The 26,952-nt window shown below is 34.7% G+C and overlaps 6 protein-coding genes across 7 annotated transcripts; 2 read left to right on the forward strand and 4 right to left on the reverse strand.

The window, feature by feature from the left end:
• The first annotated feature begins 253 nt into the window (after positions 1-253).
• Positions 254-24,071, forward strand: LOC125580844 (BTB/POZ and MATH domain-containing protein 2-like). Its single transcript, XM_048746085.1, has 7 exons — positions 254-265; positions 11,964-11,965; positions 16,558-16,565; positions 21,512-22,032; positions 22,107-22,455; positions 23,298-23,574; positions 23,665-24,071. The coding sequence occupies exons 4-7, from the start codon at positions 21,671-21,673 to the stop codon at positions 23,844-23,846; spliced, it is 1,170 nt and encodes a 389-aa protein (XP_048602042.1). The 5' UTR covers positions 254-265; positions 11,964-11,965; positions 16,558-16,565; positions 21,512-21,670; the 3' UTR covers positions 23,847-24,071.
• LOC125580841 (probable ATP-dependent DNA helicase CHR12) lies at positions 502-5,608 on the reverse strand. The gene is made up of 11 exons (XM_048746083.1): positions 5,210-5,608; positions 4,630-4,786; positions 4,423-4,487; positions 4,155-4,343; positions 3,396-3,941; positions 3,046-3,305; positions 2,751-2,969; positions 2,467-2,674; positions 2,236-2,389; positions 1,562-2,167; positions 502-1,357 (listed from the first exon to the last, which is right to left on the reverse strand). The coding sequence occupies exons 1-11, from the start codon at positions 5,426-5,428 to the stop codon at positions 672-674; spliced, it is 3,309 nt and encodes a 1,102-aa protein (XP_048602040.1). The 5' UTR covers positions 5,429-5,608; the 3' UTR covers positions 502-671.
• On the reverse strand, positions 8,237-9,478 carry LOC106429307 (uncharacterized GPI-anchored protein At3g06035-like). Its single transcript, XM_013870055.3, has 2 exons — positions 9,282-9,478; positions 8,237-8,850 (listed from the first exon to the last, which is right to left on the reverse strand). Exons 1-2 carry the CDS (start codon positions 9,364-9,366, stop codon positions 8,312-8,314), a joined length of 624 nt encoding a protein of 207 aa, XP_013725509.2. The 5' UTR covers positions 9,367-9,478; the 3' UTR covers positions 8,237-8,311.
• On the reverse strand, positions 11,546-12,672 carry LOC106429308. Of its 2 annotated transcripts, none has more exons than XM_048746089.1 (2): positions 12,141-12,672; positions 11,546-12,059 (listed from the first exon to the last, which is right to left on the reverse strand). In XM_048746089.1, exons 1-2 carry the CDS (start codon positions 12,264-12,266, stop codon positions 11,733-11,735), a joined length of 453 nt encoding a protein of 150 aa, XP_048602046.1. In that variant the 5' UTR covers positions 12,267-12,672; the 3' UTR covers positions 11,546-11,732. The 2 variants fall into 2 exon arrangements, with proteins under 2 accessions (XP_048602046.1, XP_048602047.1); XM_048746090.1 differs by having other exon boundaries at positions 11,546-11,999; positions 12,141-12,637.
• LOC106429309 (transcription factor MUTE-like) lies at positions 19,133-20,724 on the forward strand. Its single transcript, XM_013870058.3, has 3 exons — positions 19,133-19,318; positions 19,746-20,165; positions 20,423-20,724. Exons 1-3 carry the CDS (start codon positions 19,223-19,225, stop codon positions 20,510-20,512), a joined length of 606 nt encoding a protein of 201 aa, XP_013725512.2. The 5' UTR covers positions 19,133-19,222; the 3' UTR covers positions 20,513-20,724.
• An 82-nt stretch (positions 24,072-24,153) lies between the features above and the next one.
• Positions 24,154-26,108, reverse strand: LOC125580845 (uncharacterized protein At5g19025-like). The gene is made up of 2 exons (XM_048746086.1): positions 25,471-26,108; positions 24,154-24,398 (listed from the first exon to the last, which is right to left on the reverse strand). Exons 1-2 carry the CDS (start codon positions 26,070-26,072, stop codon positions 24,353-24,355), a joined length of 648 nt encoding a protein of 215 aa, XP_048602043.1. The 5' UTR covers positions 26,073-26,108; the 3' UTR covers positions 24,154-24,352.
• Between the last annotated feature and the right edge of the window lie 844 nt (positions 26,109-26,952).

Raw genomic sequence — 26,952 nt, forward strand, 5'->3', positions numbered from 1 at the left:
AAAAATAAAATAGAACAATGGTATCTAACTATCTATTTGCATTTTGTCTAAAGGTCATGCACGTCTACTTTGTGGCCGACCACACCGGTCCAAATGTCCCTAAAGTATAATTGATTTAGTAAAATATTATTAAAATTAATAATACCCGTTGAATGCAATTTTGAGATTTTGGTCAGAGGAATTTAATTAGATATAAAGTGTTGGTAAGTAAACTATTTATTTTAAGTGGATTTCACATTTCCTAGCTATGTAGTCTCTCAAATTCCTTAGATTTTTATAATAAATTAAACTATTAAAGACAATAAGCTTTAGTCCTTAGTAAAATATCTCCTAATTGCGCCTACACCGTTTTAGAACATTAGTATTAACAGAGATTTTGGATCAAAAATAAATTGGTCTCTTAGTTCTTCTGAAGAGAAAAAATATTACATATGTTTTTTTCTTTTTTGATGAAGGGTTTTTCAATGCTGAATCTAGAATCGTTCTATATAAGAAAATAACTAAACTTAACCCGAGACCATCTAAAAATAAATGCATTACATGTTAGAATGGCATAAAGTTCAAGTTGCATTGGCAAGAAGAAAATACTTCTCTAAAAGACTTCTAAAACACACAAACATACAGGTAGAAGAAGAGACCAAACTCAACTCAGATCTCACCTCAAATCTTTCTCAGTTTCTTCTACTTCCATTGGAACTTTGAGCTCTAGAATCAGACGAAGAACACGTAAAAGAGTACCTCGACCTTTTCTTCTTATGAGAACTCCACTTGAATATTGGCTTTTCATCATTCTCTTCTTCACCATCTTCTTCTTCTTCTTCTTCAGACTTCTCTACTCTCTGTTTCCCACTCATCTCCTGTCCTCCTCTTCCTTCCTCCTCTTCCTCCTCGCTCGTCTCATCACTCACCACTTGGATAGGTTCTACCACTCTTTTACTCGTTGATGTTTTTGCCTTGCTTGCCTTCTCCGCTCTCCTCTGTTTAAGAGAGTATGCTGACACGTCTTCACCGCTCTCCACAGCTTTCATCCACTGCACCTCGCTCAATGAGTCGCTATAAACGATCTCTTTACGCTTTCGCTTGCCTGTGACACTCCCAAAATGGTACTTTGCGTTGTTAGACTTGTCATCTTGGCTCTGTGTGGTGTATGCCCACTCAGGGACTTCCTGCTCTTGCATCAGACGTGTTCTGTAACTCTCCTTCATTCTCCTCTCCTCGTCCATTCTCTCAAACATCCAAAACTCGTCCTCACTACGAGCCGCGAGCCGGTTTATTTCCCTCTCACTGGGGACATCGTTCCCTAGTGAGCTTGTTCCTTTGCGCATGAGCTCTTCAAGCATCTCTCTTCTGTCTTGTGCTGTTATTAATAATCACAAAAGCACACATTAAGAGACTACCATACTGATTCTAAAAATCGTTCTAGTCGCCTAAGCACTAATCCTCTATAAGAGGCCTAACCACATATTTGTTTTATTTTTTATTTTTGAAAGAATGTTAAATAAAAAAAAAACAAATATGTGATGTATATATATTACACATATTTGTTTTAAAGAGACTTTACCTGTGGAAGTTGTGTTGAAAAGACCAGCTTGTATGACTTTAGCATCAATCCCCATCTTCTGCTTTGCACGCTCCAATATCACTTCTTCAACGGAGCCAACGCTAACCAAAACAAACACTCTCACTTCCTTCTTCTGCCCTATCCTATGAGCTCTATCCTCAGCCTGTTGGTCCATCTGTGGGTTCCAATCACTGTCAAAGATAATAACAGTGTCTGCAGTCTGCAAGTTCAGACCGAGACCTCCAGCGCGCGTGCTCAGAAGAAACATGAAGTAAGGAGAGTCCGGCTCGTTGAACTGCTTCAGCAAAAGCCCTCTTTGATCCGTCTTTGTGGTACCGTCAAGTCTTAGGTACTTGAAATCGTTAAGCGTCAGATAAATCTCGAGGATGTCAATGAGACGAGTCATCTGAGAGAAGAGCAGGATTCTATGCCCGGCCTTGCGCAGCTTCGGAAGGAGACGGTCGAGGAGCTCGAACTTCCCTGAAGCTCTCACAATCTCAGGCTTCTTCCACATGTTGTACTCTCCTCCAACGAATAGGTACGGATGGTTACAACACTTTCTCAGTTGCATCGTTAGATTTTGCAGACTCTTTGACTTCCCGGATCCTGCACGTTTGCATTGGATCAGCTTTACTTAGAGATAGAGAGATTATAAGTGAGTTAAAGCTACAAACCTGTTTGAAGGCCAACTCTGCCCATGTCCGTAACTTGTTTGTAATACACTTTCTGCCATGCTGACATGTCACACTTCAGTATCACCTGTGTCTTTCCAGGAAGGAACTTCTCTACTTCGTCCTTTTTCCTTCTCAGTATAAACGGTCTTATAACCTGAAAGCGACAGTGAATCACATTGAACAATTTTGTATGAAAATTTTAAGGGAAAAATAGAGTGTAGAAGAACCAACATGATGCAGACGGTGGATAACCAACAGCTCCTCTTCATCAGTAAGACTAACGTTAGCACGATCAGCAAACGGAGCATTAAACCATTCCTCAAAGTTCTGAACCGAGTTAAAGATGTGAGGAAGGAGAAAATTGAGTAGTGACCATAGTTCTTGAAGGCTGTTCTGTATGGGTGTTCCCGTTAACAGGAGTCTGCGTTTTATCCGATAGCTGCAAAATCCATTATAAACATTAACAGTCAAGCTAACATCATTCACTTGAGAGAAACTAAATATAGTGATGTTACCCTGTTAGTAGAGTCTTTGCAAGAGCAGATTCATGGTTCTTCAGACGATGTCCTTCATCAACAATCATGTAGTGCCAATCAATTTTCTTCAAAAATGCTTTATCTCTCATGATGAGATCATAGTGGGTTATCAACACGTTGAACTTCCCTTCTCCTGCAATTTTCTCCCTGATTGCCTTTCTTTCCTCCAAACGTCCATCATAAAGATAAGCTGCAATGCTGTCAAAAAAAAACAAACAAAATGGATTATATTTCAGACTCATACCAATGGGAGTAAAACTGTTTTGTCACATACCTTGGTACCCATAAAGCAAACTCGTTTACCCAGTTTGGTAGCACAGCTTTTGGAGCCACTATCAGATAAGGACCAGGCACACCTTTATTCTCCAGAAGATAAGCAATCAACGAGATTGTTTGGATGGTTTTCCCCAAACCCATCTCATCAGCTAAAATCCCATTAAGGTTGTTGTTGAATAGAGAAACCATCCACTGGAGTCCTTCTATTTGGTAAGATCTTAGTTCCCCACCTTTTAGAAGTGAAGGCTGCTCCGTCACCTGTTAAAAAGTACACATTGTCTACTTAATAATCACTTCGTCTCTGAGATGGCAGCAAGTTAAACAACTAAGCATAGAGATTAAAGTTACCTTCTCTTGAATTGAATGGATAGCAGAGTTATACTGCCTCTGGCCTTCAAGTAAATCATTGGAATCATCATTATTATCAGATTCAGTGACGTCAATATCCTGATCAGGAAGCAAATCCTGTAACGGTTCGCCTTTCGGAGCATCGAGTTCAGATAAATCAGATTCCGAGTCTTTCAGTGGATCAATGCCGTCTGGTAGTTTAGCATCTTTCTGCCGCTGAACAGCAGCTCCCAAATTAGTAAGGAGTTTGTTAGTCTCTTCTAGAAGAGTGGTGAGCCTTTCGTTTTTGCTCTCCTTTACTAGTTTCATGTATGCTTCTTGGTCATCGGATTTAAGGGCCATTAGCCTCAGCTTTTCAGCGCGGGTTGCACGTTGTCTTTGTCTCCCATGCCATGCCTGCACACCATCGTTTCTTTGCCTGCGGCGTTTTTGAGTCGCCTGGATTTGCAACTGGAACTCACGAACTGCATTGAGCACTTCTGCGAAGAACTTCCTCTTGGCGGTTTCAATCAGATTCTTCTCCTCTTCTTCCAAACGTGACACCCTCTGAACAAAGAATTTGAACACATCAGCGATGCATAGCAAGAAGTTTGAAAACTATAATAAACAATTTATCATGTCATATGCACTAGAAAGTTTCAATTCTATATACTCCATCTCTAAAGACAAAGCAGAAAATATAATTTAAGATATCACTTTTGCCACCTAATTTGCTAGACTTATGAGACGCTAAAATAAAGTTGTAAGAAAGTAAATGACCTCGGCATCACGTTTCTTTCTGAACTGATCATCAGCTTCCGTAGCAAAAGGATCTCCAATACCATACCAAAGACGAGGCAACCGCATCATACCCCAGTCAAACAATTGGCTACTGACATCAGCACAGTTCATACGTAGCCAGAACTCCGAGCTCACCTCTGTTCGAACCTTGCTTTGCAACTCTCGTAGCTGCGACTCACACCAATGCAAAATGTCAATACAAAACATATCACAAACTCAAATAATCACTGAGAACATCTGATGATACCTTTAGCCCATAAAGCTCGAGTAAGCACTTCCCTTGCAAGTCTTCACCTCTGGTGGAAGGTAATTCTGATATAAAACACAAGACAACAACATCAGCAAGTGCATTCCTCTTGAACAAAGAATAGTTCAAAATTGTTCTAAAGTAAGAAAGATTACAACTTGTAAATGGTTTAAAGTAAATTAGGAGAATGGGATTATGGAATGTAACCTTCAAGCTCGGATAAGCGGCGCTGAATAAGAGTCTTGTTCCGATTATCCTGCAATTCTGTCAATCGAGAGCCTGATTCAATGTTCGTTCTCTGCTTCAAAAGTGCATCCTCAAACTCTCCCATCAAATCACCTCCATAAGGAGTAAAATCATTCCCCTGCACAACAAACACCATTAAAGCTACAACCTTTACAACTCAATGAACAAACAAAGCCACTGAAAACATGCAATTAGCCAACAAACTCCAAAACTAAATGCCTCATTAACAATTGAATGGCTTACAGGCAGAGAAAGACCACTAAAGCTACAACCTTTACAACTTAATAAGCAAACAAAGCCACTAAAAACATGCAAAAGGCATAGAAGAGCCAACAAACTCCAAAACCTAATGCTTTATTAACAATTGAATAAGCTTAGAGGCAGAGAAACACCATAAAGCAAGAACCTTTACCATCTAATGAACAAACAAAGCCATTGAAAACATGCAATTTGTGAAGAAACTCAACGAAGAGAGAAAGCACAGAAGAGAGCCAACAAACTCCAAACCTAAAATCTTCGAGAAGCAATTGAATAGGCTTACCGGCGGCGGAGGCACGACGGAGGGAGGGAGAGAAGACGAAGAGGAGGAGGAGGAGCCATGGTAGATAGAAGAGACGGCGGCGAAGAGGTGAGGAGGCAAAGGAAGGTCGCGAGAGATGTAATTGAGAGCACAGATCAGAGACTTGGTCGTCTCAACAGGCTCTTCCCGAGATTCGACGACGACGACGCTGCTGCTCTCTCCTAGCTGCTGAGCCACCATGGCGGGAACTCTCGTATGTTGATGTGTGTATCCCTCCCTCCTTCGATTTCTCAAAAATTGATTTGATTTCTTTTTTTTTTTTGTATTATCTTTTTTTTTTTCTTTTTGTCTTCTCAATCGCTCTCCTTTGCCCACACACCACACGAGAGAAAGAGAGACCGAGACAAAGATGAGACCGGAGAGATAGATTTGGAATCTGGCTCACGCCTTCTTATATATTTACATTACTACCCCCCCCCCCCACCCACTTATTCTTAATGGGCTGTAGTTAAGGCCCATTTATTAGTTTTATCTGTTGGGCTTCTATAATTTATTCAATTTTGCAACTAGAGATATTTGTTCACTAATGTATTATTGACTCTTGATGTCTTATAGAATTGTATGTGTTAGGATACTTTCATGATAATAACTTTAAATTGGATGATTTCAATGAATTTAATCTCTCAAAGTGCTCATGAAGTTGTATAGAGTGAAAACGATTTTTTAAAAGTAGTTTCTTGGTTAGAGACTTTTTTTTCATATATAAATTCTCTAACTTCAACCACAAACCAGTTGTAGTATATCAGAGGACTTAATTGAGCTTACACAAGTACAGTATGATCTCTATAAATTAATACTCGATAAATTAATAACTTCTATAAATTGATAAATTTCTCCAGTCTCAAATTTTAAGCCCCCAAGTTGATTAATAATTTATATGTATACATATTTTTATAGATAAGAACCTAACATTATATTGTTTGTTTTATATTCACAATAGAATTATATTTATATTTTTTTAACACTTAATATATTGTTGATGAAATTTAATAATATTATATCTTAAACCACATTTCAATTATATACAATATATATTATATACACCAAATAATATAATATAATTAATATAAATGTCAAATTTAAAAAAATAATAATTAATATCTATATACTGAAATCAAATATTTTTCTTATCTTAGAATAACTATATATCTTAAAATAAAAAAAATTCTAAATAAAAAAATTCATAAATTAATATATCTATAAATTAATAAAATTTCAAAATCTCAATATTATTAATTTATAGAGGTTCTACTGTATATATGGTGGACAAGTTAGTTAAAAACTGAAGAGATTCCCTTCCAATCAAAATTCTAGAGAGAGAGAGTGATAACATCTAACTTTACAATGAGTATACATACAAACTGAGTATTTGAGTAGTTATTAATTGTTCATCAAAACTAGCATGCATTATGAATGATGCGTTCATGAAATCAAAAGACGCATTGAGAAAATAAAATGTAACATATAGTAATATAATATAGAATTAATAATACACATAAGTCAAATAATAATAAAGTTTAGATGTATAGTTCGTCAAATAAAACTATTTTCCATGCACAATTCATGGTGGAAGGCATGAATTCTATTAGTAAAATTTGGGATTTTTAACCGGTTGAGCAATGCCACAAGACTCATTCAAACCAATAAGTATAAATTGATAGTTACCAAGATATCAAATTCAATGTTTCAACTCGTCTATGTAATTGTCTATTTCTTGGCTAGAGAGAAGATCTACATTGAAAGGGTGTTAAAGTCAAGTCTATGAGAACATAAAGTCTTGTGAGTGTGTTTGTTTTTGTAATGGACTAGATCAATCTATATTGAAAAAAATTGTACATGGTTTTTATATTGTCAATGTTGGAGAAGAGGTAAAATAAAATTTCTTATCTATTTTGTTATTATACTGTCTTCGCATTTTTCTTTCTCTGTTTATAAAACCTATTTTAAACTTGTTTCTCTTGTTTTTTTTCAGCTACATAATGCTCTCGAGCTCCAGAGCTCCCTTATGTTATCAAGAATCATTCTCCTTGAGGAAAGCCTCAACAAACTATCCTTTGATACCTTGATTCAGTTAGAGGACCTGAAAACATTCTTCACAGAAAGGGTTAAGAAGTTGCACAAAGACCTGTGTTCTAGATCCAAAGGGAGCAAGGATGAAAATTAGTCTATGAGAATCTGATCCCGAAGTCTTAGTCTAAAGTAGTCTGTATCTTAATAATTACCTAAAAGTCTTTTCCAAGTCCTAGGGATCGTATCTAATGAGTCGGATAGTTAATGTATCTGGAATGTATGACTATTTTTTTTAAGGACTAACCAAATTTGTGTCTATTGTTTCTGTCTTTTGTGATCATGAATGTTGGATTTTATTTATTTAGAAAGGATGACTCTTCTTCTTTCTTTTTTTTTGAAAAAAATCCAATGTGAATATATGGTCCCATTAAAATGGAACCGGCCCAATTCGGGATCAGTGATATTTTATCGATTGTGTCATATTTTAAACCAGTCCCGAATGATATTTATTAATTATAGTTTTTATTAATTTATCGAATATTCATTTATAGAATTTCTACAGTATATGGTTTGAAACAACTATTGGGTCTATTACATATTTCCATGCATGCATCAATTCTGGTTAATCTGGTTTCGAGTTTTTAGAAAGAAATATAATTTTGCCGGGTCGATTTATATGCTCATCAGTCCATCAGTTAGGGCCTTAAGCCTACATTAAATATTGGACTGCATAAAGTTCCCACGTGACAAAGAGCCAGATGGGGTGTCGGTCGTTTGAATAATCTTGTCTATGTCAAGTTCTCAACCAAACTCACCGACAGAAAAATATATCTTATTATTATCACACATGCAATATGCTTAGTTTAACTTGTTTTGTCAGATGATTTAGTATAATTTGAATACCTGACATATCCCATATCAGTTTATTCTAAGTTAGGAGAAGATATATTTGTTTTAATTGAAATAAAAATAGTAAAATATCATAAGCAGAAATTATTCATAGTCTAAAGAAGAGTTGAGACTAAAACAAACTCAAAACATGTGATAGATATCTTAACAGAGGAAGAAACAAAAGGACATGATGAGAACTAGCAAATAATTAACTAGTCCAGTACTAAAGGCGAAGCCACTAGAATCATCATCATCATCATGATCATCTTTTGTATCTGTATCCGTAGAATAGCTTCCTCCTGGTGTGTTGGTAGTAAGAACCACAACGATCCAATCATTTTCTTTACCAATACCCATTCCTGTAAACTTGGAATCGTTCAAACTCATAGAGTATTGCGACTTGGTGAAGTTTGTGAGGACAAGGCTCGACTCTAAACGAGGAACACATGCGGGCATAATCGAACCGTCTCTTGTGTCCGACACGTTTAAGTGGCATTTAGTTAGAATCTTAGGGTATTCTGCGAACTGTGGTTCGGTTCCAGGTACTGTGGCTGAGCCAGTGTTGTTGGTACATGGTCTGTTCTTGAACTGCTCGGCGAGTTCGTCGGCTAGACACTCTGCGTTTTCGTTCTTGTTTAAGATTGTGAGATTCTGTGATGTTCTGTAGCTGTTGATGCCTGTGAAAAGAACGTCCTCTTCATCTGCAAGTCAAAAACTCTATTTAATATCTATATAATTTTTAGGAGCATATAAATAATCTTCGATGAAAGTAATTTGTAGATTAGTATACTTGAGAAATCATTAGTTGTTTAGAACTAGTGAAGAACTTCTAAATGAAGTGAAAGAATCGACCTACGAGATTTCAGACCAGATCTAAAATAAAACACAGCGAATCTATGAACAGTACTGTCTATGAAGAGAGGGAATCTTCAAGAACATATATTTTTTTTTGTTGAACGGCTAAAGTATGATTGCTTTTGTTTCTATGTTTTCTTCTAAATTTTGTTTTGCTGTGGAACCAAATATAGAAGTTTTATTTTTGTTAATTACATTTAAAACTTTAATGTTCATTTCTCGAAAAGAAGAAAGTGTTTACTTGAAAAAGAAGATCATGGAAGACAGAGAGAGTTACCAGTGTCGCCAAGCACAGGGCGGTTGAGGAAGAGAAGGATGATGGAGAGAAGGAGAAGAAATGGAAGCTTGTTGTTAATCGCCATTGAATCTGATTCTAGAGAACTCTTTGATGAGACTTTGTTTTATTTTTTCTTGGCGATGAATGGCTTTTTATTTGTATAAAAGAGTGAGAAGATGGTTACTTAGATTTTACTCTTGATAGTTATTTTTTATTGCTTTTCTTGTATGCTCGATTTTAACGTTGCACCGACCATTCTAGTCCCTTCTAACTAACTTATTGGCTGCGGCTCCTATACGCAGTTCTTATTGACTAATAAGTTCTTGAAAACTCAATGATTTAATTGATTTACTTACAAAATATCAACCGTAATTGCCAAAATGTAATCGAACATACCCTGAAAGATCATAACCTAGCACGTTCGTAAGTTATCACCGTCCCAAAATCAAAACAATGAGACCCATAAATCACATACCAGATACATTACTTTTAAAGTTTTAATAATTGTAAAGTAGTTCAAGTTTATAGCTTAATAAAATATCTTATATATGATTTTACCATTTTCAAATGTAGTAGTACAATATTTTATTAGGTAAATCAAGATGACAATACATTTTGGTTAGTATATTATATCGCACTATATAAAAAGAGATAAATACGTAACTATATTTATTTGTGAAATTAAACCGGTTCCACAAGTCAGGGTAATACCTGATTACTTGACTACGTGTGTTTTGTAGGAAACATGTTTTCAGTATACTTTCACATATTGATGGTTAGTCTTATTTGACATTTAATTTAAATAAATTACAGCTAGTTGACAGAAAACATACAGCTGCTACATACAAATGTCTACGTTGTGGTTTTTTTCCATTTATATCAAAGATTTTGCATAGAGATTAAATATACTACACTGGTAAAATGGAAAGAGAGAGTGATGGGCATGTGGGTGTGAGTTTTGATTTTTATTCTTTAGATTTGACTTTTGTCTTTTCAAACACTGTTGCCAAATGCCAACATAACTGTAACTCTGTAACTTTGAGGTCACAAAGAGATTGATTGGTTGTGGACCTGACATGAAAGATTTTCCAATCTCACATGAGACTCAACTCATCCTGATTCCAGATGAATTCATCTACTGATAACTGAAGACATGTTTCATGGGGTGTATATGTATTTTACACTTGATTTCAAATAATTAGAAAACTGGTATGGTAACAGCGAGTGAATAAAAGTCTGTAAAGAGTTGCATAAACTGCACCAAATCCATTTGGATTGATGGTTCTTCCTTCATCCCCTATATATTATTAAAAGATAAACATTACAACTTTTGAACCATGGTACATATCATCACGAGAATCAATTTCAAAATTTTTAAAAAAATAAGTTGGTCCATCTAAACATATAATATACTTTTCATTAACCTAATCATATAATTAGTTATTAATATATATATATTTTTCATTATTTCCTTAAATAGAACATACAGAATTATCTAATATGATCAATATATATATGATAATTAATGATTTTAAATAATAAAGATTTGATAATAATTTATACATCCTCTACCATTTTTGTTTTATACTAATATTATTAAAATAAATTAAAAAATCAAATTAACCAAATAACAAAACTTTAGATTTTTCTATATATATGTTATATTTAAAAATTTTAAAACAAATATAAATTAATAAACTTTTAAAAAATCTCACTTTGAAAATTTGTTATCTATGGTTGAATTTTTGTTTATAACAAGATACAAATGTTCATAAATTTATATGTGTAAGATGTCTTATTTAATAAATATTAGATTAAATATATATATTATATAAAATGCATAAATAATTAAATTTCAAATTTTTACTGAACAAATACTAAGAATTTAATAGTTTAGTTTCAAAATTTTCATTGAATTTGTAAAAATGATTATTAAATTAATAAAAATATTAAAAGTTCCATATTGAAAATTTTGTTATCAATGTTTCAATTTTTTGTTATAAAATATAAATGATTATAAAACTATGTGAATAGGAAATTTTTATTTAATACATATTTATATTTTAAAAATATACTATACATCAATGTTCATAGCATTTTAAATTTAATTATAAACAATATAAAAGATAAAAGTCATTATTTGAATGTATTTACCATAAAATGATTGTAAATAACAAAGATTACTTTGATTTATATGGCCACACCAATTTAGTTATATATATGTAATAGTCACTGACTTCTCACTAATTTAATATAAGTGAAAAAACACAAATAAATAATAATACATAAGATCGTATGTATATACAACATTCATTCCGCGCAATGCGCGGATCTTAATCTAGTTCTTATTAATTGCTGATTTTACAAACATCAAATCTATAAATATGAATAATTAAAAATATATAATATGAGTTAATGACACAAAATCCATGTCTTGAGTCTTGATTGAGGCTAAGTAAAGAGATATGCTGCATCTCTGAAGGTTCTTCTTGGATTAGTTGAAGCTGCATGATGAAGGGTGATGCGTTCCTGGTTGTTGTTGAGAGTTGTGGAGTTGTTGTTGTCATAAACATAATGAGGAAACTGTTGCTTGGAGACAAGGGAACCGAAACTCCCTTGCTTCGTCTGATGAGGATGATTATTTTGTTTCTTTCTTGGCTGAGAACATCTTGGGATGAACACTCCTGTCCCTTTTCTCTCTCTAATTAGGTTGTAATTCTGCACATGGTACATCATATATGGTGTTGCTAATGTTTGGTAGTTTTCGCTGAACAAACTCTGTATTTGATTTCAAATATATATATAAACATCCACATATATTCACTAGAGAGAGAGAGAGAGGGATTAAATTGGACAAACCTGGAAAGAAACAGAAGAGGAAAGTGAGATAGGGTTATTTTCATCTTCATCTGTGATTAAGAGATTGATCTGTTTGCGTATGTCTGCATAGAATACATCATCATCAAGCTCAAGGTCCATAGCCATATTTCTATCTTTCAAGTAGACTATCAATTAGCCTTTTTGCTGTCTGTTAAAAGAAGTGTTGAGAAAAAATGGTTCAAGTGGAGTTGTGTGGGGGAATATTCAAAGGGTGGTATAAATAGTCAAGAGCTTGGGGTTTGGGGGTAGAAAACTAGAAGTGCATGTGGGAGAGTGGGGCAAAGTTAAGATATAATAAATATATAATGCAATCTAACCTGGCAAAAGTAAGTCCCCACACACAAATGGGTCACCAAGGAAGGTGTGTACAATGATGCTACTACTTGAAAATCCTAAAGATATAAAATCAAAAGCCATATCTATCTCAACTTATATTTCTTCGTTACACATAATAAAATTAGTATATCTCATCCGAAAAACTCATCCCTCTCACTCAAGTATACAAACCGATATTCATTTTCTTGTATGGCTCAGAGATCATAGTTCCAATAATCTCCACACTTTAGAATGGAACACCTAACTACTTATCCAACGTCTTTTCCACGCATTTTAATTTTATATTTGCTCTCGAGCACGCCGTCTAAAACCTTGAGATTTCTTATTGTTTAATTTTTTTCATACCAGAAAAAAATCTTGAGGTTGCATGGTTTGCTCATACTATTTCGAGTTTTATAGCAATATGTATTTTTGCAGCCATTTGCATTTACATCCATTAAAAACGAGAGCGGGTGGCCTATGCATATATACCAAACTATATGGAACCGTGTGGTCATATTTGATAGGGGTGGGCGTTCGGGTACCCGTTCGGGTTCGGGTCGGGTATTTCGGATTTTCGGGTATTTCGGTATAGAGGTCTAGAACCCGTTCGGGTATTTCTGTACTTCGGGTCGGGTTCGGGTATTTTTAGTTCGGATTCGGTTATTTCGGATCGGGTTCGGATATTTAGATTTTGAAAAAAAATATTAAAATTTTCATTTCTCAAGTTTATTGTATTTAAAAATATAACTTTTAGTTAACTAATTTTTTATTTTTAATAGATTGAATGGTTAATAGATTTGGACATAACATTTTAAAACTAAAAAGGCACTAATTTAGTTATTTTTTTTTAATTTTGGATATAACTTTTTGTTAATTTTTGAAATAAAAAACTTGACATGCATTTTAAGTGAGTAGCAAATCATTTTTTTCGAAATTGTATGTATATCATATGAACTTAAATTATGTGTAGTATCAATATAAATATTTTATATAAAATGAGAGATATAAAGTAGAAACATAAGGTTAATTATACATATGTTCGGTTATCTTCGGATATCCATTCGGGTTCAGGTATTATCCGTTCGGGTTCGGATATCCAATCTCTCCTTATTCAATACCCGTTCGGGTATTTTGCTACTTTGGTTCGGATTTCGGTTCGGTTTTTTTGGATCGGGTTCGGGTGCCACTTCGGATATCGGGTAAAGTGCCCACCCCTAATATTTGATATGTTTTAACTATTAATTTACATTCAACATGTTAGGAGAATAAAGTTGGAACCTAATTATAGCTTTTGAAGGAAATACGTTGATTGTTTGTTGTTAGCCTCGTGAAGAAAACATGTCCAAACCACTATTCAACGAATATGCTCAACCTAAACATATCGGCCCAGCTCATATAAAATATAATTTTAATACGATTTTTTAAAAATTATATTATTTAAAATGTTCTTAAGTTTAGATATGAGAACATATAAAATAAATGAATTTAGAAATACATGTAAATTTTTTTTTGTTCTTAACAATTTGGTTTTTTCTTTGAAAAAAATTATTTTTTTAAAAAAAATTGGACCTCTAATATCATGGTCCGGAGGCAGTCGCAGTGCTCGCCCTCGTGGTCGCCGGCACTGACTCGAAGACAACATATTTACATAACGTATTAGCATATATTATAATGAGGCTTTGAAGAGTTGGTCAATTCTTTCAATATATTATAACAGAATATGTCTCCATGATTTGATTTGGTTGGACTACGGGTATTTGATTCTAACTGAAAATATTGTACGTACATATCTTGAACTTTTTCTGGTATGAAAAAAATTAATCCTCAAAGCACATCATCCTCAAATGACTACATAAATAACGAGATAAAAGCTGTAAAAGTAAAGTTTCCGAGAGGAGAATCACTGAGAGAATTTACAATCACAGATTCTCTAACGAGCTTCTTGCTAAGGTTCATGTCATGTCACAATCACCAACTTGTTTTTTTTTATTTAGCCTCACCGACTTGCCATTTCTAAATTATATAATGACTTGATTAACTGAGAGGACCTTCAATAGTAGTATTAGGAAGAATTCTTAACATTTAAAAAAAATGAAATTAAGAGAGAGAATAAACAAAAATTCTTAGTTATGAATTTTTAAAAAACTATGGAATACTAAAAATACACATGTCATTCAAATAGATGATTAACTAGTTAAAAAAACATAAATAAATAATTTTTTTTGTTTTATATTGGAAGTGCTTTTAAAAGCACTTCCAATGATAGTTTCTTACCATGAAATTTTAAAGTTATATATTAGTGTATATATAAGGGTATATTAAAATCTTGAAAATCCAACTAATAATATGTTAAATTAGATATTATTAGTTGAGTTTCCAAGAATTTTAGTATACTCTTATATAAATACACTAATATATAACTTTAGAATTTCATGGTAAGAAACTACATTGAGATATTTTTTTTTGTTCTACTTACCATTGAGGTCTAAGGACGTGTTTGTAGTTATTATTGTGACATCAAATTATACGAAAAAAAAGACTTATTTTTGGGTTCACTCCCTATAGTGAACATGTAGGTTCACCAACCAATAAGATTATGTTATTTCAAATTTGATATCTTTTATAAAAGGAAACAAAATATTGTCAAATTATATTATGTTTTTAAAATAAAAAGATAAAAATTAAAAATAAAAATTGTAGTAATTACAAAAAATATTTTTAACGTCGTCAGAAAAAAACTAAACCCTAAATCATAATCCCTAAACCCTAAATTCGAAACCCTAAACCCTTGGATAAACCCTAAACCCTTGGATAAATCATAAACACTAAATCAAAAACACTAAACACTAAAACATTCAAGGGTTTAGGATTTTTGTGTTTAGTGTTTTTGATTTAGAGTTTATGATTTATCCAAGGGTTTAGGATTTACCCAAGGGTTTATGATTTACCCAAGGGTTTAGGGTTTTGGATTTAGGGTTTAGGGATTAGGATTTAGGGTTTAGTGTTTTGCTGACGACGTTAACAATATTTAAAAAAAAAATCTTTTTTTTTGTAACTATTATTTTTTTTACCTTTTTATTTTAAAAACGTAAAATATAACTTAACAATATTTTGTTTCACTTTTTAGAAGATATCGAATTTGAAATAATGAAATCTTATTGGTTGGTGAACTTCACCTAGAAGTTCACCTTAGGGGGTGAAAGCAAGAATTAAAAAAAATACCCGTAAAACGACTTCGATGCATTTAATGGAATTATAACAATGACACAACAAACAAGTACTCGTCAAGTAGGGTAAGGAAGTTGAGCCAGTGGAAGATTGTGCGGTTGAAGTGGTATACATGTCTCATGTCTGGGTGGAATGATCATTAACGGTATAAGTTGTATGAATGTACTAGTTATTTTCCAGCACTATAAGAACGAACATAATAATTTTATTTAATTATATAAATGTAAAATATAAGTGTCACAAGACGAATGAAAAACTAATTAATTCCTCCTTGTTTTACAAAAAAAAATTACTTGGCTGTAATAGTATTTTTGTTGAAAAATCACATCTTAAAATTGAAATTAGTGAGGATGTTCAGTCCCAATAAACCAGACCAAATAAATCGATCCAAAGTCCAAATAAACTATTTAAGCTGGTTCAAACGATTATATATACTCTACTAATTTATTTGATATCTGATCTGAAACCACAGCTAAATACGAATTGAACCAAATTTTAAGTTCTTTCGAAAATCAAAATATATCATATTAAAAACCCAAATTCTAATAACGTGATCCACAGGAATTAGTAAATGGTACCAGTTGTTCGAAATAAAAGCTGAAATTAGCAACTTTAGGAATATGATATATAATACTACAATATATGTTCGTAAGAGTTTCTTGATCTAGCTTTTAAATACAAACACATATGCACGTAAAAGAAATACCTTTTTCAGCAAGTGGAAGTGACCAGCCAGAGTACAGGCCTACACGTGCACTCGTTAGTCGTAACCTCGAACCTCAGAAGATTTGTCAGACACAGATCAACATGATCCAGACATCATCCTTGTTCTTCTTGTAATTAGTTTCACAACCTTTCATGTTTTTGGGCCTAAACCAAAAGAAAAACACATCTTTATAGAATTGAATAAATTGCCCTGATGATCTGTATACTATTTGCCGCCTTTACACATAAAAGTAAAAGGCCCTAATCGAATTGAAAATAAATATATACTTGGGTATGACGTAACTAACCATAACAAGACGATTTTTAATTCATAGAATAGGCAGCTAAAAAAAAGTTACTGGTTAAAATAAAACGGAAACTCCATTGCCAATAAATGAAAATGTTTAACGGCCGGCGCAAGACCAAGAAAGCTTATCAAAAGGGAAAATTGCACCAGCCGGAAATCGAACCCGGGTCTGTACCGTGGCAGGGTACTATTCTACCACTAGACCACTGGTGCTCATTTATTCTTCCCGAAATGTCACATATTTGATTGGCAAACCAACTCGTATTATTACAATTATACAAATTATGTTTATCTTTGTTATTACTTACATGCATATGATGAGGACTCAGCTTATAGGAAGATAGTGTCATGAACTCTCAAGAGATTACGACGAAGTCTCGTGATGACAAGAAAACTCATTAGTTTCGTGTTGTGAAGGATTTTTCTTGTGAACAATTAATTGATGGTGAGCTATTTGCCATGTCCATTTGCTAAACTGAAATAAATGAAAACGCGGAATTTAGATTTCTTTTGTTACTACAATGAATATTTTGGAGGAGGATGAATGCACTTTAACCAATCTCAAACCAGATGCATAACTATGTTTTGTTGATTAAAAATAATGTTTATAGCATAGACAATATCTTTGATTTGGAATTAATGGAACAAAAATAAATGGAATGATAAGAATGGAATACAACAAAAAGTGGAATGGAATACACTCTATTGATTCATGAACAATTTTGTTATGGAATACTTTTCTTTATATTTTATCAAAATATATTTAGAATTGGTGGAATGACTATTCCATTCCATTCATATCAAATAGTAAAAAAGTTTTTGGAATCAATGGAATCCACCATTCCACATCATTCTATTCTAAAATATTGTAATCCAGTTGCACCCGTGTTTTTCTAATAAAAACATTGAAAAATTCAGAATTTTATAAGATGATGTACCTTGATTTGCTGGTTCTAATTTCTCAAATAGAATTAATATTTCATACAACCAATTCTCTATATTTATTCGGACAAGATATGAGTTGTTTATTTGATTATATGCATTAATGAATGCACATCATATCTTGATCGAGCGTGAGTTTTCTTATTGTAGATTGATTTTTTTATTTTATATTTTCGTATTGCCGATCAGTATTATATAACGTGATAAACCATGGACAAATTGAATAGCGATGCGTTTTAATTAAATGGGGCATGCACCTTTGCATGTCTTATGCAAATTGTAGCATAGCATTGGCGGTAGCAAACATATGTCACGAACATTTTCTTTCCGGCTTCCTCATTTCTTGGACTACTGAAAAAACTCGAACAACTTAATAAGTTTGCGACGAAGTTCCTGTCATGCATTGGAGGAATATGTTAACTTACAAAACAGAGCCGAAAATTTAAGAATGTCTCATAAGGAAATAATTTAAGAATTTCTAGTTTTGGGAGGAATCATAATGAGCCGTCCATGTTAGATGAGACTCGTGAAAGAAACTTGAACAACTTAATTAGGTTGCTATGAGGGTTATATTTTCTAAAAAAAAAATATTCTTGTAGATAGAGCTAGAAACTGATCCAGAAAACAATAACGTGAGGTTCGATCGATAGGTGATTAAACATAACCGGGGTAATACAACGGGAAAACAAAATTGTGGGATTAAATGATAGAATGATTAAGCAATAAAAAGATGTAGTTAACTATTAAAAGGTAAACAATAGTTAAATTATTTAGCAAAAAATAAATTTAGCAAAAAAAAAAACAATAGTTAAATTATACATTTTATTTTATTTATTCATCTTACAAAACCATTTGATGGATCTAAAATTTGATTCCATAAAATATGAATTCCGTATAAGATACCAAACATTTGTCTATAGAGCATTCAAATAACAAATCAAATCAAAATTTTGGTGATCGTGATGAATCACTCCATATACAAACTTTAGATCACACATTACTGCTTCTAATTAGTATTGCTTGGAAGATATATACTTACTTACATTCATCCATAAAAACATCTATATATATTAACACAAATTAAACTTATATTTTAATCCAATAGCTCATTTAGTATGGAAATGCAGTAATTTAGAGCTAAAAAGAGGCACAACGGTAGAAACTAGAAGTAAAAGAAGGTGGAGGAAAGGCATGCACTCTAAATGAAATTACAATATAAATCATAAAAGGCATCACGCAGTGAATGTAAATGTATCCAACTTCACAAACGTGACGTATCTTTATGTATATGCGTACATTTTCTCTACTTTGTACTTATACATACTGATCAAGAGAATAGTAAGAGAGAGAAAGTTAATAAGAGAAAAGAATGTCACGAGACAGCGACATGGTGCATTTATGAACCCTTGAAAAAAATAAACCCTAACTTTCTCTCGTTGTTTGCGGCTGTATAAATACCACGTTGTTTTGAAGAATGTGTCAAAAAAGGTGAAAAGTGATCATCTTCTTCTTTATAGATACGAACCGAAGAAGAGATATAATTGAATATTAGTCAAAGATCATGTCTCACATCGCTGTTGAGAGGAATCGAAGAAGGCAAATGAACGAGCATCTTAAATCCCTCCGTTCTTTGACTCCTTGCTTCTATATTAAAAGGGTAACTTTCATGTTATATCTTTTTCCTTCATACTCAATTTAATTGAATTTTTATCCTAGAGGTTGTTGATTGTTTTTCTTGGTTCAATGATCAGAGATATTTCTCGAATATATAGTTTCTTAAAAAGTCTATATTTTCGGATAATTGAATCTTCTCGAATACTATTTTTTCAAGACCCAAATAATTTTTGTTTGTGTGGAAACAAAAGGTTGAATAGTAATCTTTCTAACCATGGATGATCTAAAGATACTAATTTTGGGGAAAACATGTTGTGTCATCCTGTACATATTCTGTTTGTGTTTGCTCTTTTGTATATATGTGTTATGATAGACAATGTTTTTATAATTGTTTGTTAAAACAAATTAATTCTACTTGACATGCACCAATATATTCATAAGTATAGTCTTGTTTTCGTCGGTATTATTAGGGAGATCAAGCTTCGATAATCGGAGGAGTGATAGAGTTCATCAAAGAGATGCAGCAATTAGTGCAAGTTCTCGAGTCCAAGAAACGCCGAAAGACACTAAACCGGCCTTCTTTTCTGCATGATCACCAAACACTCGAGCCATCCATATTAGCCGCAGCCACCACTAGAGTGCCCTTTAGTCAAATCGAGAATGTGATGACCACAAGCACTTTCAAGGAAGTAGGATCATGTTGCAACTCCCCTCATGCTAACGTCGAAGCCAAGATCTCAGGCTCTAACGTTGTATTGAGAGTTGTCTCTAGGCGAATTGAGGGCCAGCTTGTGAGGATCATATCCGTCTTGGAGAAGCTATCTTTTCCGGTTCTTCATCTCAATATTAGTAGCATGGAGGAGACTGTTTTGTACTTCTTCGTTGTTAAGGTACATATCTAATATGTCACCTCAACCACTAAAACTAATAATAAAAAAATCACTAAATATCATCAGAAATTAGATTGAACTTAGGGTATAAACCTATGGTGAGTAGCGTCTTATCATATATACTGATGGATCGCAATTATGCTAACCAAAATCCTATAAGCTTTATAGTTTATATTTGGATAAAAAAACATTAATACGAATGTTTTGGTTCTTTATATTGATCTAGGCTTAAAATAATTAAATTTACATATTTGCAGATAGGACTGGAGTGTCACATAAGCTTAGAGGAGCTAACCTTTGAAGTTCAGAAAAGCTTTGTGCCTGAAGTAATCGTCTCTACCAACTAAAGTCAAAATTATACATGTACTAGCTAGCGCGTATCGTTTACATGAGCATGCTTGACACTTTGCTAGAAATAAGCTCATACAAACTTAATTATTGTTCAACTTGTATCGACCTTATTCATATGTTTTAATTACTCGCTTCGTTGTTGTATCCAAAACTCGATCAAAGTTATAATTTTCCATAATAAAACCATCGCAACTAGTTAATACTTCAACATCATCATCTGCAATTATGCATGTATGTATATACAAATCTATTAAATTGATCATGTTAACCACCATCCATATTTCACCGAAAACTTATCAATAAAATCACTTATCCATCCATATATTTGTCTATTATGAACCTATACCCCCACGAACATATCCACAAGACTTGTTTTCGGTCTTAAAGCTTTGGTCTCTCTTGTTTGTAGAATAACGCTTTTGGAAACGTTAAAGATACAAAGAAGTCTACGATTGCATGCAGATCTCCAATATCGTCTTTACTTAAAAGAGTTAAACCAAAAACTCCTATGGTTCTTATGATCTGTCTGATTCACTAAGAGTCTCTTGCATTCTCATTGTTAAAATACAAGATCTCCAGAGATAAATCCCCAACCATAATCCGTCTAGGAAAAAAAAATGATGGCTACGAAGCTGTAAGGCTGACCATATCTCTCACTCGGCAGCAACCAATGAAACTCTCCATCTCGTCAGAGCATTCCTCAGGAACTTTCGGTGACTCTTCAAAGGCCCAAGGCCCAATCATTATAGCCCACCGAGATCATTGTAGGCCCAAGCCCAATAGTAGTTAATTTATATAGAACCGTTACTTACCAACCAAATGTAACTGAAAAGAAACCGATGAACAAGTAAAGTGTTCATCTCTTTCTCTCTCTTTCTCTCTCTCTTCCTCTCGTTTCAGCCAACGTCGTCGTCACGATCCACGACGATTCAGCTCCGATTGATTCTCGCTTCGACACCTCATTCCTTTTCCTTCCTTCGCCTTCTCTCTCAATTCCCCTCCAATTCAAAACCCTAATCTCCCCCAATTCAACCCCACCTCACCTCCTTTCGAGATTCCACGACCTGGGTCTTGATCCCAACCAATCCAATCTCAGAAGCCCTCAATCTCTCTCCCCAAAGTCGCGACCTTTGAAAATCACCCCTCCGTTTTGAATGGACGCAACCACGGAGTCAACCTCCCACACGGAAACCCTCAACGGCACCCACGAGTTCAAGATCAGCGGATACTCCCTAATCAAAGGCATGGGCGTGGGCAAATACGTCGCCTCCGAGACCTTCACCCTCGGCGGATACTCCTGGGCCATCTACTTCTACCCGGATGGTAAAAGCCCCGAGGATAACTCTGTGTACGTGTCTCTCTTCATTGCATTAGCGAGCGAAGGAGCTGACGTCAGGGCTTTGTTTGAGCTCACGCTCGTTGATCAGAGCGGTAACGAAAGGCATAAGGTTCATAGCCATTTCGGGAGGACGCTCGAGAGTGGGCCTTATACTCTTAAGTACAGAGGAAGTATGTGGTGAGTTAAAAGCACCATCCTTTTGTCTTTTATAACATTGTTTTAGATTTGTGATGTGTTTATGTTTTGTTTAGGGGATACAAGCGGTTTTTCAAGAGGAGTCTTTTGGAGTCGTCTGACTATTTGAAGGATAATTGTTTGTTGGTTCGGTGTTGTGTGGGGCTGGTGAAGTCAAGGACAGAGGGACCGAGGAGTTATAATATCCCTGTGCCGGTTTCTGAGTTTGGTCGTCAGTTTGGGAAGGTTTTGGAGAGTGGGAGAGGAGCTGATGTGACTTTCCGTGTTGATGGAGAGACGTTTCCTGCTCATAAGCTGGTTCTTGCAGCTCGTTCTCCTGTTTTTAGAGCGCAGATCTTTGGCCCGTTGAAGAGCCGTGATACTGAATGTATTGACATAGAAGACATGGAAGCTCCCATTTTTAAGGTCCCCCCTTTTAACTCTCTACTGGTTTATGTTTGACTGAACCGATTCACATTTTAGGTGTTATAAGGTCATTTTATAGGAAGAGATAGCTTTCTTGGTTCATTGCCTTTTCTCTTGTGAGTGATTGTGGCGTGATAGATGATTTTCTGTTTATGAGTGACAGCTTTTGGGGGCTGTAACGATTTTGTGAAAGTTTTAATAAACAAAATTAAAACAAATTTGGTCTATGTAATTTTTTTTTCAAAACTTTTTGGGTTCTATATGCCAATGTTTCACTTGGCCATGCCCAGGTCCGTCCTTGATCCGGTACCTTCTCCTAGGGTCTACTCTTGTTCTCAATGATTTAATCTTATTGCTTCTCTTCTGTTTGCATTGCATGAATCTATGTTTGTTATTTGTTGCTGCAATGCCAACATTTCTCGTCTGCATTAAATACATGGTTATAACTTATGTCAAAAAAGCTTCTTTTGTTTGCTATTACATCCCTTACACATGTTTGACTTCAGAAGCTTCATAGTAAGGCCAAATATGAATCTTTCTATGTTTTGATTGGTCTTTAGTCTATGTGCGAGCTTCAGATCATGAATCCTGTAATTTAAAGGTTGAAGTGTATACTGATACAAACCCTTTTCCATAATTTTATCCAAATCTAAAGGAAAAATGGGAACTGCACTGATTCTATTAATAATTCATTTATTTCAAATATTATTGACTAAACATGTGTAATTAATAAAAATATAAATGTACTTCAATCATTTTTAACCTGTATAGAAAATGTTAAAATCATAATTTCAAATATTATTCAGTGCTGAGACAAAACCCCTCTGTGTTTTGTTGTGTAGATGTTCCTACATTTTATCTACTGGGACGAATTGCCTGATATGCAAGACGTTATGGGGACAGACTTGAAATGGGCAGCGACTCTTGTGGCTCAGCATCTGCTTGCGGCTGCAGATCGTTATGCTCTTGAACGACTTAGAACAATCTGCGAGTCACAACTCTGTGAAGGGATTAGCATCAACACGGTTGCAACCACCTTGGCTCTAGCAGAGCAGCATCATTGTTTCCAGCTGAAAGCTGCTTGCCTCAAATTCATAGCTTCGCCAGAGAATCTAAAAGGTAAGATGAGAGTTCCTTTGTGCTTGCATCACTTTGATCATTTCATCACTTTGAAATCTGAAACCGCTCTTTGTCTGTAATTTCTTTTAGCTGTGATGGAAACCGATGGGTTTGATTATCTGAAAGAAAGCTGCCCGTGCTTACTAAGTGAGCTTCTGGAGTATGTGGCTAGGCTTAGTGAGCATTCTTTAGCATCATCAGGGCACGGGAAGGAGTTATATGTTGAGGGCTGTGACGTGAATGGGAGACGAGTGAAGCAACGGTTACACTAAGTAGTAACTAACTCTTGAGGGTGAGAGTACTGATGTTGGAGACATTTGTAAAACAGAATTGTAGAAGAGTCTTGATTTGTGTATTTGTCGTCATTTGTAAAAGGATTAGTGATTGTGATCTGTGTTGTCCAGTAAGTAGAGTGAAAATGTTGTATTTTTTTGTATGGTCCCCAAAGATTCTATGAACAAAACTACTTATCTCAAGAAAAAAGGTTTCATAGAGTACTTGGCTTGCTTCTATTAAACGAGAAAGGATTCACATGAACCATTATTTGCAATTAGATAGCCTAATCTTTTAGTTTTGCCATGGTATGTAAGGTCGTTCAATAAAAGTATTTCAAATTGTAGTATTGAGACATTTCTAATGTAAAAGAAGTAAACGAAAACCACGTAAACGGAGCTGTATGGATTTTCTTTAGTTTTCGAGATGAACTCTGCAAACATTGAATGTGATGATAACATCTATAATAATAATGATAGATTCAAGAGTTCCCATCGATCTCTGATCAGCGCTTGTCTATGCCTCCCTTTAGAGCCAAGTTTGCTTGTGATCTGTATAAAGACAAATGGCATGATGAAATGAATCAGGATACAGTGTGAAGAAATCGAAATTGAGTCGAGTCAGAATGTTCTTATCTATAGTAGCGTGTAAATAATACAAATTACAAAATCAAATGATTAGCCAACCAATGGCCTTGGTCATGTGTCGTTAATATTACAGGTTACCCACAGATAAATAACAACTAAAGGTTGTTGTTGGCAGTTGACTACGCAGCACCATGTATCGCTCAAGCAAAGTAATGTACATATGTTGTAGTCACATCATATCAAAGTGGAATCTCAACGCTTTGTTAAATCAAGAATCAATGGTAAAGCAAACATTTTGCACCAAGAAACTTTGCAAAATAAAAATAAAATAACAGTTGCAGCAAAGATGGAGTTTTTTCCTATCAGTAAGGGACATAAGCTGCTATTCCTTGCCTCTTATGTTTGATCATATCATAACATAATAAGCCTAAACCATGGAACCACCATTTCAAAACAACATGGACAAGAGAGGAATCATACTCCATGTCCAAAGTTGTTAATTTTCTTCATAGCTAACTTAGCCAGGACAGTCTTTCCATATACTCGAAAACTCCAGTAAACCCGCTATAAAAGATGGTGAAATGTGCCAAGATAATCGTTTACAAAACGGACCAGATCAGTATTACAAACACCAACCATCATCATTCTTCCTTTCATTTCTCACTTGGAATATACACTCAGCAAACATGAAGAGAGAGCATAAAGGCTTACTCTTTTACTATGAGACTTCACAATTCAATCCATCATTATCCATAGCTTATTGAGAAGGAACACACACACACACACACACACACTATTTTCAGACAAAACTCAAAGAGACAAAAGAGAACTGAATTCAGACAAAAAAAAAACTCAACAAGATGAAAGATTGTGTTTTTGGTAATAATCCAAGAAACTTACATAACAAACAAAGAGAATCGTCTTACTTATCAAATCACCAGCAATGTGTTACGTTCAGACAAGACATAAAAGAGAATCAAATTCAGACAAAAACTTGAACAAGATGAAAGATTTTGTTTTTGATAAAGCTACTTACTTTTTATGACGCCGACCACGCTTAGGTCCCCAACCTTGAAGCTTGGCAACAGGACAACCACACCGAGATCGGAAAAGCAAGACAGCCCGACCATTAACGGGAGCCATCCTCCTAAGCTCAGCTCTCAAACACTCGTAATCAGGATTCCCCTCGCTCCCTCCTTTCCACGGCAACCGATCGATCTCCTTGCTCCCTCCCGACCCCGATCTAACGCAATCCTCCGTCTGTATCTGCAGATCAAACTCCATGGCCTTCTTCAGCCCTTTGCACCTCGGGTTTCGACATTTTCTCGATCTCGGCCCGCAGCATAAGTCGAGGAAGGCGATGGAGGCGGCGAAGAAGAGGGCGAAGGCGAGGAGGTAGGAGGCGGGAGGGATGGAGGAGAGATCGGAGGAGGGGAGGTGGGAGGAGAGGAGGGAGAGGGAGTGGAAGAGGTAGGAGAAGTAGGAGGAGAGGAGGAAGGCGGCGGAGAAGAGGACGAGGAGGAGGATTAGGAGGTCGAGGGTTGCGGAGGGAGAGTGTTTGCAAGGGTGGAGAGATGAGGAGGAGGAAGGGGGCATGCTGGTGAGATTTTCGTCGGAGAGATGGAGGAGATGGAGCATGTTTAGGAGGAGGAGGAGCTGGACGGTGGCTCTTTTACATATAAGCCCTTCATGTATATAGACATTTGCTAATAATCCCCAAATATACCAATCTTTAACCGGTGAATTGTTTTTACCGTGCTCAGTAAATGCTAATCTGATTAAATATTTTTTGTCTTAATGAATATATTTAACCAAATCATGTAATCAACAAAATACATAACCCATTAAGTCAGAAAATTGTCCTTGATCAAAAGATAATCAATCCAAAACACACAGCAATGGCACACATAACATATGGCAAAATGCATGCGCAGCATACCACCAGCTTTCATCCTTCTAATCGTTCCAGTTATGTGTAGCACCTAACAACAGGTCCACTTGTACCAACAAAAATGCTCCAGCACCAAATTTTTATTAAGTTCCTGAAAGTATGTACAAGCATTAAGATTAACCACATATATATATATATATATATATATATAATCAAGTGTAATTTTTATAAAAGAGATGACGAATGAACAACTTTACTTCTCAATCTTTTAGCAGATATGAACAAAAAGAAGAAGAATGCTATAAACATATTAGTGGAAAATGCAGCTATACCAGAGCATAACATATAATCACACATTCCTTAGCTTAAAAACTAGAATCTGATGATACTAGTCTCAGATTTCCTCTCCCTTGTTTTTTAGTGTGGATTCTTGTAGTATATTTTGATGTTTTAAAAGCAATATGTTGATTTCAATTGTTAATTTTGAGTATTATGAATTTTCAATTGAAAACTAATTTGTTAATTCTAACTTTTAAATATATTAGCTCAGTAGTTCTTCAACTACTACGAATGTGAGATTTTCGTTATCGATCAATCATTCTCTTGTAACTGTAGAATTTTGTGGTT

The sequence above is a fragment of the Brassica napus genome, chromosome C1, assembly GCF_020379485.1.
Source record: "Brassica napus cultivar Da-Ae chromosome C1, Da-Ae, whole genome shotgun sequence".
NCBI classification, from domain to species: domain Eukaryota; kingdom Viridiplantae; phylum Streptophyta; class Magnoliopsida; order Brassicales; family Brassicaceae; genus Brassica; species Brassica napus.

Coding starts and splice junctions, on each gene's coding strand:
- LOC106429308 (XM_048746089.1), bottom strand. CDS start 12,266: ATGGCTATGGACCTTGAGCTTGATGATGATGTATTCTATGCAGACATA. Junction 12,060..12,140: donor CCTCTTCTGTTTCTTTCCAG/GTTTGTCCAATT, acceptor AATCAAATACAG/AGTTTGTTCAGCGAAAACTA.
- LOC106429309 (XM_013870058.3), top strand. CDS start 19,223: ATGTCTCACATCGCTGTTGAGAGGAATCGAAGAAGGCAAATGAACGAG. Junction 19,319..19,745: donor CTTGCTTCTATATTAAAAGG/GTAACTTTCATG, acceptor CGGTATTATTAG/GGAGATCAAGCTTCGATAAT. Junction 20,166..20,422: donor TGTACTTCTTCGTTGTTAAG/GTACATATCTAA, acceptor ACATATTTGCAG/ATAGGACTGGAGTGTCACAT.
- LOC125580844 (XM_048746085.1), top strand. CDS start 21,671: ATGGACGCAACCACGGAGTCAACCTCCCACACGGAAACCCTCAACGGC. Junction 22,456..23,297: donor TGGAAGCTCCCATTTTTAAG/GTCCCCCCTTTT, acceptor TTTGTTGTGTAG/ATGTTCCTACATTTTATCTA. Junction 23,575..23,664: donor TTCGCCAGAGAATCTAAAAG/GTAAGATGAGAG, acceptor AATTTCTTTTAG/CTGTGATGGAAACCGATGGG.
- LOC125580841 (XM_048746083.1), bottom strand. CDS start 5,428: ATGGTGGCTCAGCAGCTAGGAGAGAGCAGCAGCGTCGTCGTCGTCGAA. Junction 2,675..2,750: donor GCAAAGACTCTACTAACAGG/GTAACATCACTA, acceptor TGGATTTTGCAG/CTATCGGATAAAACGCAGAC. Junction 2,168..2,235: donor CAGAGTTGGCCTTCAAACAG/GTTTGTAGCTTT, acceptor GCAAACGTGCAG/GATCCGGGAAGTCAAAGAGT.
- LOC106429307 (XM_013870055.3), bottom strand. CDS start 9,366: ATGGCGATTAACAACAAGCTTCCATTTCTTCTCCTTCTCTCCATCATC. Junction 8,851..9,281: donor CCCTGTGCTTGGCGACACTG/GTAACTCTCTCT, acceptor TTTGACTTGCAG/ATGAAGAGGACGTTCTTTTC.
- LOC125580845 (XM_048746086.1), bottom strand. CDS start 26,072: ATGCTCCATCTCCTCCATCTCTCCGACGAAAATCTCACCAGCATGCCC. Junction 24,399..25,470: donor CGTGGTCGGCGTCATAAAAA/GTAAGTAGCTTT, acceptor GTCTTTATACAG/ATCACAAGCAAACTTGGCTC.